At 47.8% G+C, this 11,687-nt stretch overlaps 2 protein-coding genes across 6 annotated transcripts in view; both read left to right on the forward strand.

Annotated features, from left to right (window-relative positions):
• Positions 1 to 9,112, forward strand: part of NSD3 (nuclear receptor binding SET domain protein 3) — a 37,399-nt gene extending 28,287 nt beyond the window's left edge. For 4 of the 5 annotated variants that reach the window (XM_038166844.2, XM_038166846.2, XM_038166845.2 and 1 more), the window contains 6 exons: positions 283 to 552; positions 1,034 to 1,150; positions 1,791 to 1,932; positions 2,508 to 2,614; positions 2,965 to 3,169; positions 4,034 to 9,112. In XM_038166844.2, coding sequence (XP_038022772.1) covers positions 283 to 552; positions 1,034 to 1,150; positions 1,791 to 1,932; positions 2,508 to 2,614; positions 2,965 to 3,169; positions 4,034 to 4,275 — 1,083 coding nt within the window. In that variant the 3' untranslated portion in view covers positions 4,276 to 9,112. Of the gene's footprint in view, positions 1 to 282; positions 553 to 1,033; positions 1,151 to 1,790; positions 1,933 to 2,507; positions 2,615 to 2,964; positions 3,170 to 4,033 lie in introns of those variants that run through there. The other variant, XR_005260717.2, reaches the window with a different exon arrangement.
• Positions 9,113 to 9,160: 48 nt separating this feature from the next.
• Positions 9,161 to 11,590, forward strand: PLPP5 (phospholipid phosphatase 5). Its single transcript, XM_072027200.1, has 8 exons — positions 9,161 to 9,267; positions 9,370 to 9,478; positions 9,828 to 9,918; positions 10,180 to 10,243; positions 10,328 to 10,452; positions 10,536 to 10,706; positions 10,821 to 11,033; positions 11,162 to 11,590. The coding sequence occupies exons 1-7, from the start codon at positions 9,203 to 9,205 to the stop codon at positions 10,988 to 10,990; spliced, it is 795 nt and encodes a 264-aa protein (XP_071883301.1). The 5' UTR covers positions 9,161 to 9,202; the 3' UTR covers positions 10,991 to 11,033; positions 11,162 to 11,590.
• The last annotated feature ends 97 nt before the right edge of the window (positions 11,591 to 11,687 follow it).

The raw sequence follows: 11,687 nt of genomic DNA on the forward strand, positions 1-11,687 counted from the left end.
TTCTGGTACCATAAAACATTGTTTTAGCAGAGGATCAGCAAAAGAGAGTAAGATCAACTTTACCTAAGGCAGAACTTTGCTGGTCTCATCCATCTTAGATACATCCTGGCTATTAAAACTTAGTGTACTTAACTAAATGTTAATATGAATACAGACTGCTTAGCCTACTGAAGACCTATAGAGCCTTCTCACATCAGTTGATGACGGGCTTCGAGTGAAGTTGTTCTGAATCTTTGTACATTGTCCTCATCTTTTATTCTTTCTTTTCCCTTTGTTCCACAGTCCAACAAGGTGATAGGGAAGGTTCAGATTCAGGTAGCCGATCTGTCGGAAATCCCTCGCTGTAACTGCAAGCCATCTGATGAGAACCCCTGTGGCCTGGAGTCCGAGTGTCTGAACAGGATGCTCCAGTACGAGTGCCACCCCCAGGTGTGCCCAGCGGGGGAGCGATGTCAGAACCAGTGCTTCACCAAAAGGCTCTACCCTGATGCTGAAATCATAAAAACGGATCGACGTGGATGGGGTCTCAGGACAAAACGGAACATTAAAAAGGTAGAATTACAACAAGCAAAGGCTGTGATAGCCATCAGTGTGGTTTTATGTGAAAACACTGCAACTTGGTGCACCTTAAGCAGACGTGTATTAAAATTTCAGCCCCCTCCAGTAAATGTTTTGTATTAAAAAGGCTTGAGACTTCTGTGGGTGCAGCATTAAGGGCGAAATCTGTTTAGCTGTTTTGACGGAAGTGTCATAACCTTGATCTTTACTCACAGAGCAGAAGTTAGCTTCAGGTGACTGTGAATTTGAATTCTATTGGTGGAGGGGAAGAGGTGACCGTATCGTACTTCTGGGAGGAAAGAGTCTGTGTTTGTTCTCTCGCATCAGGAAAGCAAAGAGATTCTAAATTGATTCTTTTGCCATTAAGCAGTGTGTTCTTTAGCTATTGTACGTAGGTGTTTAGGATAATCCACTCAAGAGATCTTTTGTCTTAGTAAGAAGGAATAAGCATGGATTTCTTATTTTTATTTTTCAGGGTGAATTTGTGAACGAATATGTTGGTGAGCTAATTGACGAAGAAGAGTGCAGATTGCGGATTAAACGTGCTCATGAAAACAGTGTGACCAATTTTTATATGTTAACTGTTACAAAGGTAAATATATTTTCATTCAATGTAAATTGTTTGCAGCTGAATGCAAAGTGAGGGAGGAATCCTCACTCCGTGTTTGATGTGCACGGCTCAATTTCTATACATGTGAGAAGCAAAGCTCATGAGATTCAGTTCAGGCAAAAGGTTTCCAAGTCTTCTGTTTGTAGAGTGCATAATTTATGGCTTTAATTTGCATCGATTTTGATTTAGTGGTGTTAGTTTTGTGTGGAGTGGAAAAATGAATGTGTGGCCTGTTCATGTCTCTGAAGAGCTCTGCAAAGACGTGTAGTGGGATGTAGACAACCGCTAGGAGTTCATAGCAATGTCAGCTTATTTCCAGCTGGGTGCTGGTAGGAGGATAACATCTCTCTTTTTCTTGAATAGAATGGGTAAAGAGATGAGACCTGTATCTTAGGTTATTCGTTCTGTGCCTGTTTCACTTCTGTAACCACAAGTTTTCAAACGCTTCTGCGTAAGACTAACCCTGTAGGGAAAAGTTCCCTATTTTCATTAATTTAAAGCGGGCATATTTTTTTTTCTGCCTTAGCCACAGCTAGTCACATGTCAGCAGGAAACATCTGTTTGTTTCGAAGTGCTAAGTCTGATCTATGATACCTAAGATGTGTCTCTTTTTTATTTGAAGGATCGGATAATAGACGCTGGTCCAAAGGGGAATTACTCTCGCTTTATGAACCATAGTTGTAATCCAAACTGTGAAACACAGAAATGGACAGTGAATGGTGACATTAGAGTTGGACTATTTGCTCTTTGTGATATCCCTGCAGGTAAAAAGATGGCACTGTTTTGTGGGTACGGGCTTCTCTTACCATGGCAAAATTCCTAACTTACCCAGCTTCTCTCTGAAACTGCTTAATACAAGTGATGTTTGTGGGAACTTCTGTCATTTGTCGGGCTGGAGATGATTATTTGAGTTCTAGTTTTAGCAGGGATCATATAGTTAGTAGCTTTCAGCCTCAAACTGTTTCTGTTAAAGCTGAATACAGAGTTTGCCACTAAGTACACTGTTAATTCTGTATTGTGTAAACACGTACAGCATTGATCCTTTCACCAGTACCTGTCTGGTTGGTAGTGGGTTTCTCTGTTAGGTGCTTTTACCCAAGTTGTCATTTTAACCCAGTCTGTGTGATAGTGTAACAGCTGCTAGTTAAGCCTGAACTGGGTAGAATTTGCTACTTTGAAAAATTTTAAAATCAGTGCACTATTGCAAACTTGCCCTTCTGAAACACACTGCTGCTAATTCCCACAGACTATAAAGAGAGAAGTGCTAATAAAATGTCATTGTCACAAGCCTGTCTTCCTCGACGTATGTGTGGGTGAACTGTTTTTCTTTTCATTTTAGGAATGGAGTTAACATTTAATTATAATTTGGATTGCCTTGGCAATGGTCGGACCGAATGTCATTGTGGAGCAGAAAACTGCAGTGGTTTCCTAGGAGTGCGTCCAAAGGTACGTGGATGCAAACTGAAGCTGCTTCTCCCAGATCCAGAGATCTGTTGAGAGTAGGGCAAAGAGAGATTTTTGTTTTAACTTCTTACTTTAGTCTATGTAATACTTTCATCCCTTGAAAGTGTCCAGAGACTTCAGTTATGAAACGCAGAGCTGCTGGCTCTAGGTTGCAGTTAATTTTCCAGGTGGTTACTTCAAATTCATGTGACTGTGCATTCCTGGCTCTTAAAGCTTAAAAACTTATTTGAGCAAACTTAAACGTGATTTGTGCAAATAAACTAAAGTTGATTAAATTTATTTTAATGCGAGAGATTTATAAAGTGACTGCTGTTATCTTTTGTAATTGCTAGACAGCATTTGCAACAGCAAATGAAGAGAAGGTGAAGAATGCAAAATTAAAGCAGAAGAAACGGAAAATAAAAACAGAACAGAAGCAGATGCATGAAGACAACTGCTTCCAGTGTGGAGATGGGGGAGAACTAGTTATGTGTGATAAAAAGGACTGTCCCAAAGCATACCACCTCCTATGCCTTAACCTGACTCAACCACCTTTTGGTAAGAGCTTTCATGCAGATTCCTTTTCCTTCCTGCAGTAAGGCAATGTTGGAGCTGAGCCGTAGTATCCATTTACATCAAAAACAGCGTATTTGCTTTTGGAGTACCACCTGATTCTAGAAATGTATTGAGTAGCAGTGTTCCTGAATGGGAACCTGTGGAGAAGAGGCATTGTGATGCTTTCTAACATTCTTCTTGATGCTTCTGTTCCTTGGATAACTTCCCTTCTTTTATTTTGGTTGAAATGCAGGCATCGTCTTGATGTGCCAAGCTTGTCAAGCACAATTGCATGGTAGTTCAAACTGCTGACAACACTGAGCACAGCATATTAGGGCTCAATCAGAAAATGTATTTAAATTATTTGTGGTATCCTGATGCATTATCTTCCATTTGGCTGTTTCTGTGTTAAGGTGTAGCTTTTTGCAGCCAGGGTTCAAATTATTCAGTAACACAACATCTTAATCCAATTGCAAGATTTTGTAGAAATCCTTATCTCTTTAATCTTCCTGATCCCAAAGCCTTCAATGAAAATCATTGCAAGTCCAGATTAGTCTATGATTGAATTAAGCTGAAGGCTGCCATAAGCAGAGCTGAATACGCCACGTGCCTTTTTGCCATATTAGAAGCGTAGCAGCGTTCCCCAAAATAGCTTAGTGGCTGGAGAAAGAAGCGATGGCATCTTATCACCAGAGCAACCTGAGCGAGAGTTCTCAGTGTGGGGTTTTGTTGTTGTTGTTTTTCTGAACTTTCTTTGCATTCATCTGAACAGTTTCTACATGGAATAAGGCCTGAAGCCCAGTGCTGTCCCTAAAACGCACTAATTGCAGCATCCTGTCTCTCTCTCCCCTCCCCTTCCACCCTCAGGAAAGTGGGAATGTCCGTGGCATCAGTGTGACATCTGTAGCAATCCTGCAGTTTCATTCTGTGAGTTTTGCCCTCATTCATTCTGTAAAGATCACGAGAAGGGAGCCTTGGTGGCATCAGCTTTGGATGGCCGTCTCTGCTGCTCCACACATGACCCCAAATCTCCTGTGGCACCTGAGTACTGGAACAAGATAAAATGCAAATTGGAACTTCAGAATCCTGTAGAAGAAGCAAAGGAATAAATTGGGTTGGAAAACAAGGGAGAGAAGACGGGCAAACAGGCGATGAACTTGAAGAGACTGCTACCACGCATTCAGTCTTTATCATCGGAGCCGTCTTGTGTGACCTGCGAATGGGACCATTCAATCTCAACAACAGGAGCAGGCAGTGGCATTTGTTTTTTTTATTGTTTGGTCTTTCTTTTACCCTTGAATGTGCTACAGCAGCTCTTACTGTTGGAAAGCAGAAACGTCTCGGCCTTCTAAAGAAAACAGTAGACCTTTCGACAGTGAAAAGAATCTTCTGTTTAAATATGTTCTTTGAGTGTAGAAAGCAAAGCATAGCAACATATTTATTTATTTAATTTTTAAAGGGTGTTGAAGATCTGGTTTTGATCAGTCAACGTGTCTTTAAAAACAGCAAAGCCAATGTAACTTTTATGTCTAGTTTATGGAAAGAATAAACCCTCCTCACTCTGTGTAACATTCAGATACCGTAAAGGCAAATGTGGGTTTCAGACCAGGTGATGGTGAAATGCCTCCATTCCAGTACTTATTTTTAAAGGCATTTTGAGAAGGTAGGTTACGTATCATGTTAACTTGTGAATATTATTGTAAAGCTTTTCCTATGAGAAATCAGGCGGATGATTCTTTGGAAGTGCTCGTAGCATGAGGTCTAAAATTTTAGGGGAAGAAATCATGGTTCCTTGCTGGAGAGCTGTAACTGGAGGTGTCTGCAGACAGGTGGAATTTCAGAAAGAGCTTAATTTCACAATGGTAATTTCTTTACCCTGCCTAATTTGGAAAACCGTCCTAGTTAGGGGAGCGTCCTGGCCTTGGTCACGCACTGCAGCACACGCAGAGCTGGAGGCTGGCTCCTGCACTCCCTTTGGCTTCTTTAGGTGGAGGATTGCTCTGTGAGTACGTGTTGGTCCTCTGCCAAGGCTGCACAAACCTCGTGGCAGTTGTATTTCTGTGGATCTCTGCTGCCTTCTTTTCAGACACCCTTTAGCTTTAAAGGAAATCTGAGTGCTTGAGGAATCCAGCCCCTATTCACGGGCTTTTTGATTGAACGTTTAGGGGTTTTATTTCTGGGGAGAGAGATCTTCTAGCTTTAATGTTCATTGCTATTGGAGCAGGGCAGGATGTTGGTTCCCTACAGCACTCCTTCAGTGCGCAGGGTATTTGCCCTGGCTTGGTAATGGGAGGTATTCAGAGCAGCCAGCTTCAGCCTCGGGAGATGTTTCTGCCTTGTATTTCTTTTGTTAATCTGCAGAGGGACGGGCTGCTTCGGTGAAGCTTTTGAAGTGGCTTAGGTAGGCTCCTGCTCCAGATTTTGTTTTGGAAACCTATCCTGTCCTGCAATCCTTGCACAAGGAGCTTAGGGGGATTAGTGTCCCCAGGCTGAAGTTAGTCTTTGGCCAATCTCCTCCCCTAGCCTGCAGTCTTAAAGCCCTGGTGTGGGTACAGCATGCTCCTGGTTTGTGTGCTGATGCTGGCCAGCTTCAGGGGAGCTTTTTGCTAATGGGTGTTGAAAATAACCCTGAATGAAAAGAATTAATATTAAGTGTTGCTGGTATCTGGCTACATTAAGCCTTTGATTTAATTCTCAAGAACCCTCTCTCTGGAAGGCTCCTCGTGTACACCCAAGGAACATGCTGACTGCTCAGCTCCAGACAGCGGTAGGCTGGAAAAGTTCACGTGGGGTTTTGGAACGTGTCCTGCTTCTGGCTGGTGTCCTCCTCATTCTCAAATTTTTGTGCAGGGGAAAAATTGTGTGCAATTGTAAAGTCAGGAAATACACTACAGTCTCTTTAAGCAGCTGCTGTGCCATTGAGCTGCTCTGGCAGTTCATCTCCAGCACAGCCTGCAGGTGCCTTTCCTACAGACCTGAGGGTGTCTGGGGGGCAGAACCGTGCAGATATTTCTGGGGTCAGTTTATGGTACAGAAGGCTAATGGGAGATACAGAACACTTGGTCTCGTGGTCCATACTACAGTGAATGTCTGAAACACTAATCTTGCTTGAAAGCAGTGCTATTTTTTGGTATTTTTTACAAAAGAAATTTACAAGAAGGATTTTATTTTTCTTAACACTTTGTGTGACAAATGTCTCTTTTTAAGCTCTTACCGGGGGTGTTCAACCTTTCAGAAATTCCAAACATAGCTCCTGCTACGATGTCTGTAAGGCCTGATGTGTTCACTTTGTTATTTATTAGGCTGGGTAATGTTCAGAGGATTTTCTCTTGGGAAGTCAGAGCATCCTGAGTACTGCAGACACGATGCAGTGTGAGTGTACCCACGTGCTTCTCCAGCCCTGTGTCCGTGCTGACTTCCCAGTGAAGCAGCAGGGAGCGAGCGTTAGCTGCCACGTGCGAGGGCTCGCTGTGCCGAACCGGTATGCTGAATAGCACAGAACATGGGAAGGTTTGCAAAAGGCTTTTAAAAATTTCTAAAATGCTGTGAATTGAGGCCTGCTGCTACTCGTGTGCCATGCCACTTGATGTCTTGGTTAACTTTGTTTTCGAACTTCTTACAGGTGCTCCTTTTTCCACCAAAAAATAACAGTAGCCAACAGGTGGGCGTGAACTCAGAAGGGAAAAGAGGAGATTGGTTTATAAACGTGAACAATTTATGAACAAAAAGTCTGAACTGGATTTCACACTGCTGGGGTTCAGGTGAATCTTTCAAAAATCTTTAGGATTGAGATGAGAGAAGTCGAATCTTCTGTTCCGAACTCCGCTGTTCCTTAGCTGGAACACGCAATCACACTTTTCCCTTCCTTTTGTCTTAAATTTCGCGGTAGTACCGTGCTTCTGGCGAACACCTGTCTCCAGCTCAGTAGCCTGTGCTCTGTATAGTGTGCAGCCTCCGAGCTGCTCTGCAAAGTTAACGGGACGTTGTTGTTTACTGGAGCTTTTACTCTACAGTACGCACCTTAGCACAGCGCAGATGCTCTGCAGACCATGGCCAAACGGTGCAATGGCGAGTTCCTACAGGATTATAAATACATGGTGCAAGCGGTAGTTATCGTAGTTTTCCGATTAGTAGCGTAGATTTGTCTTATCGATAGACTGTAAGAATTGAAGGCATTTGCAGCTCAGGAAGGATGACGTTAAAGGCAATTTTTGGGCAAATTACCTTCTCTGGTCACCACCATGGTCTTAGAGAATCTGTTAGAATGGAGTAATGGGGCTGGAATGTTAATTTTGGCCTTTCTTCTAAGAACTTGTTATCTTAATTTCAGGATAGAATGGGAAAGACACAATTACTAGACGTAATTAACAATGAGCATAAAATCTGTATATATTGAAACTTTACAGAACTATTCGGGTGGGGTGGGGGAGGAGGGAGGGAGGGGGATGTCCGACGCTGGTACGAAGTAGTCACTTTAACATTGAAACCTCTGCCTCATTGAATTCAGGGTTTAATGTACTTGAAGCTCTGCAGTTCCTTATACAGCTTTTTGTTTTATTTTCTTTTAATTTATACATGACTTTTTTTGTATACTACATTGAAACTGTCTTTAACATTCCCGCAGTTACTTTCTGCTCCCAGTGTACAGTGAATCTATGGCAAAAGGGAGAGTTTTTTCCGAGCAGCTGTCTCAGAGCCGTGTGCTCGGGGCGTGTGGTGCATGAGACACGGCGACCCTTGGGTAACGCTGTCCGTTTGCTTTCAGTTCCACATCAGCTTCCCCCTGCCATTATCTTTGTGTAGCAAAACCATTTGCACTTACGATACACTCCTGTGTGTTGGATGTATTCACAATGTTGTTCTGAGAAAAAGAAAAAAAAAGAAAAAAAAAAATTTCCCTGTTCTGTTCTGTTCCTGAGCGGCGAGCTCAGGTCCTTGCTGCCCCCTGAGGGGCTCTCAGTGCTCGGGAGCGGGGAATCGTGAAGCTGGAGACTTTGGGAATGGATGGGCAAGCAAAAAAGGGAAATCACGAATTCGCCAAAGCCATTCGCCCACCTCCTGCAGTGCTGAGCCCTCGGGGCGCCCCGCAGCGCGCTTTGGGGACTCCTCAGTCACTTTGCTTTGTGAACGGACTGGATGGGAGAGCTTCACCTTCCTCGCTCGGACTGTCCCTCACTCTGGCGTCGCTTTTCCTTTCCACCCCGATCACGTTGCCACAGGACGGGTGCCGGGCCCCGAGGCCGGGTGGGCGCCCGGCGCAGACCCCCGCAGGCTCCGTCTCCATTTCCACGTGCTGTCTGTAACGATGACCTTTGTAGAGTCGTTATTTCTGTAGACTTTGTTTATCTGTACCAAACTTTGTAGATTCTGTGAGATGTTATTTTACCGAAATCACTCGAGTCTTTACCAGCAGCGCGTCGCCCTGCGGCGGGCGCTGCTCGGAGCTGGCGGCGGCTGGCTCCATGCTCAACACTAAGGAGGTGTCCGATTTCCCTGGCCGTGTTCCACGGGGGCATTACTGTATTATGACTTGATGTTGCCGCATAGACTTTGAGATCTACGATATTTTGGGGGGTTTTGTTGTTCGGCCTACGTTCTCTTGCATAGTGTGAAACCTGTAAAGCTTGGGTAACCTGTACATAGGTAGCTGACTGTCCACTAGCTATAGTGTACTTAGACTTGCCTGTAATATTTTAGCTTCTTACTGAATGTGTGTGACGGTAGGACCATATAATTTTTGTACATTCTATTTACCGAGATGTTGGCCTTTTTTTTTGTTGTTTTATTTTTTTTTTGTTAATTTTCCGACTCCTTTGGAATTCCGATGTGGTTTTTTCGCTTCCGTGGAAGGGTTCATTTGGAAAGGTTTTTAACGACATTCCACTGATCTCGATGAACTTTTTTGCTTGAGGTTTGACTTCAATAAATCGTTCTGAATGTTCCGAGGCCCGGCAGCTTCCCGACAATTTTGGGGGGGGGGGGGAACCGGGCGGGGGCCGCTCCGCCCCGGGCTGAGGCGGAGCCGGGGCTGGCGCCATGCGGGCGGGCGCGGGGCTGGCGGCGGAGGCGGCGGCTCGGGGGGTGCTGGGGGCCGCCCTGCTGTGAGTCCGGGCTGGGGGGACACCGGGGGGACACCGGGATGCCGGGGCGGACGGCGGGGGCCGCCCCCCGAGCCGCCCCGAGCCGCCCCGCTGCCCCCGCAGGGTGCTGGAGGCGCTGCCCCCGGTGGAGCGCGCGGTGCCGCCCGAGGAGCTGCGGCTGTACCACGAACCCTTCCTGGAGGCCGAGCACGTCCCCACCCTGCCCATGTTCGTAAGTGGGGCTGTGCTGCAGCGCTGCTGGGCTGCCCGTGGCTGTACCGGAGCTCTGAGGCAGGGCTGGGGGCCAGCAGCATCCCCAGAGCCTGGGGTCCCTCAGTGGCCACGCTGGAAGGGAGCTGTGGCGTTGCCAAAAGGCACCGGTCACGCTCAGGGGCTCCGTCCTCGTAGCCCTGCCTCATCTTCTGGGTCTCAACCGAGCTTATAAACACCAGCGGAGGCTGCCGTGCGTTATCGGTCATGGGGCTGGGTTACAAGGTCCACGCTGCGTGCTTCCCGTGAGCAGTTGCTGCTGTGTTTAAATCTGCTTCGGCCCGACAGATCTCGCTTTGGTTTTGTGGCAGTTCATCGCCTTCCTGTCGCCGCTGCTGCTCATCGGCCTGGCGAGGCTGCTGCTGGGCGCTGACCACGAAGACACGCGGGAGGCCTGCCTGGGTGAGCGCCTGCCTCCCCCCTGCCCTCCTGCTGCTCTCGTGGGCACAAACACCGAGCTGTGAGGCTCCTGCCGGCCTTGGCAGCATCACAGCACAGCAGGCAGGGGCACGGGGCTGTGCTCACGGGGCCGTCAGGCTCGGGGTGGGTTCCTTCCCAGCACAGCTGGGCTGCGGTCAGCCTCCCCACAGCCCCTGCCTGGGGGTGACAGCCCCTTGTGCGGGGTTTGTGCAGCACTGACGCGAGCTCTCTGCTCTCTCCTAGCTGCCAGCCTTGCTCTCGTCCTCAACGGGGTCCTCACCAACACCCTGAAGCTCGTGGTGGGCAGGTGAGATGGTTGGTCTGCCCCTAGCTGTGAGGGGGCACGGTGAGGCCTCCCGAGCATCCTCTGGGCTTTGCTTCTCTGCCCCAGGCCGCGGCCGGATTTCTTCCATCGATGCTTCCCGGACGGACGAGTGAACGCGGAGCTGATGTGCACGGGTGACCCCAGCATCGTGGCTGAGGGACGCAAAAGCTTCCCCAGCGGCCACGCTTCTTGTAAGTCCTCAGCATCCCCAGGCAACAAAGCGTGGTGAGCAGAAACTCCAGCGCCGTTCCTGAAGCAAATCGTTCTCTTCCAGTTGCCTTCGCTGGTCTCGCCTTCTGTGCCTTCTACCTGGCCGGGAAGCTGCACTGCTTTGCCCCCGGGCAGCGTGGCACAGCTCTGCGGCTCTGCGCCTTCCTCCTCCCCCTGTTCCTCGCCACCCTCATCGCCTTGTCCCGCATCTGTGACCACAAGCACCACTGGCAAGGTGGGTCGGCAGGCACCGCTGGGTGCCCCGAGCTGAAAAGCAGCGTGCTGGAAAACATTGCTGAGGGTTGTGAGGGCAGAAGGAAGCTCACTTGTTCCTGGTCTCGCCTTGCAGATGTGCTGGTTGGCTCGGTGATCGGCTTCGTGCTTGCGTACCTCTGCTACAGGCAGTATTACCCTCCTCTGACGGACTCCATGTGCCACAAACCATCTCTCTCTAAATCCAAGCAGCTGCCAGCGCACCAAGAAAAGGCTGCGGCTGCTGGCTTTCACCTGGACGTCTAACGCTGGGCTCTGTCCTGCTGGCACCTTCGGGAGGCTGGAGGAGGTTGGTCCTGGCCCACAGGAATTGTCTCAAAGGGGGATGAGCCTGAAAACCAAACGGGAACTCTGCTCTGCAGCGTTGGTAAGTTGTGCTGTCCAGGGGCCTGTGTTTAGTTTCTGTGAGTTTTGTAGGTGTCCCTTCCTCTGGACCCGATGGAAGGCGAGGTTAGCAGCCTGTGTCAGCAGGACAGCCTGGCTGCGGAAGGTCCTGAAGCTGGAACCCGGAGCAGTGGGACTGTGCCGTGCCCTCTGGGGGTGTTCCTGGGCCAGACAGCTCGGGCAGATGTCCCCCTTCCATCCACCCTGTCCCACTCCTCCTCACGGGAACTGTCCTAACGAGTGCAGGGCCTGTTTGGTGCCGGGGTGATGTGCATCTTCCCAGTCAGAGCTGAACTAATTTAGAGTGATAAGTGCAAGGCTGCAGCCTTTAACCACGGCTTAAGTGCAGGAGAGAGAAGATGCAACGAGCGTGATTGTTCTGTGCATTATTGTGCTACCCTGGTTTTTGGTTTTTGGTTTTTCTCCAATTTGGTGAATAAATGAGTTTAATTTTTCAAATGAGCTGTGGTACTGAAAACTTCGCTTCAGTGACAGGGCTTATGGCTGTATAAACAAACCATTTACTCTGGTTTGTCGGCGTGGGCCTCTAGGTGGGGAT

This window comes from Anas platyrhynchos, chromosome 23 (genome assembly GCF_047663525.1).
Source record: "Anas platyrhynchos isolate ZD024472 breed Pekin duck chromosome 23, IASCAAS_PekinDuck_T2T, whole genome shotgun sequence".
NCBI classification, from domain to species: Eukaryota; Metazoa; Chordata; class Aves; order Anseriformes; family Anatidae; genus Anas; species Anas platyrhynchos.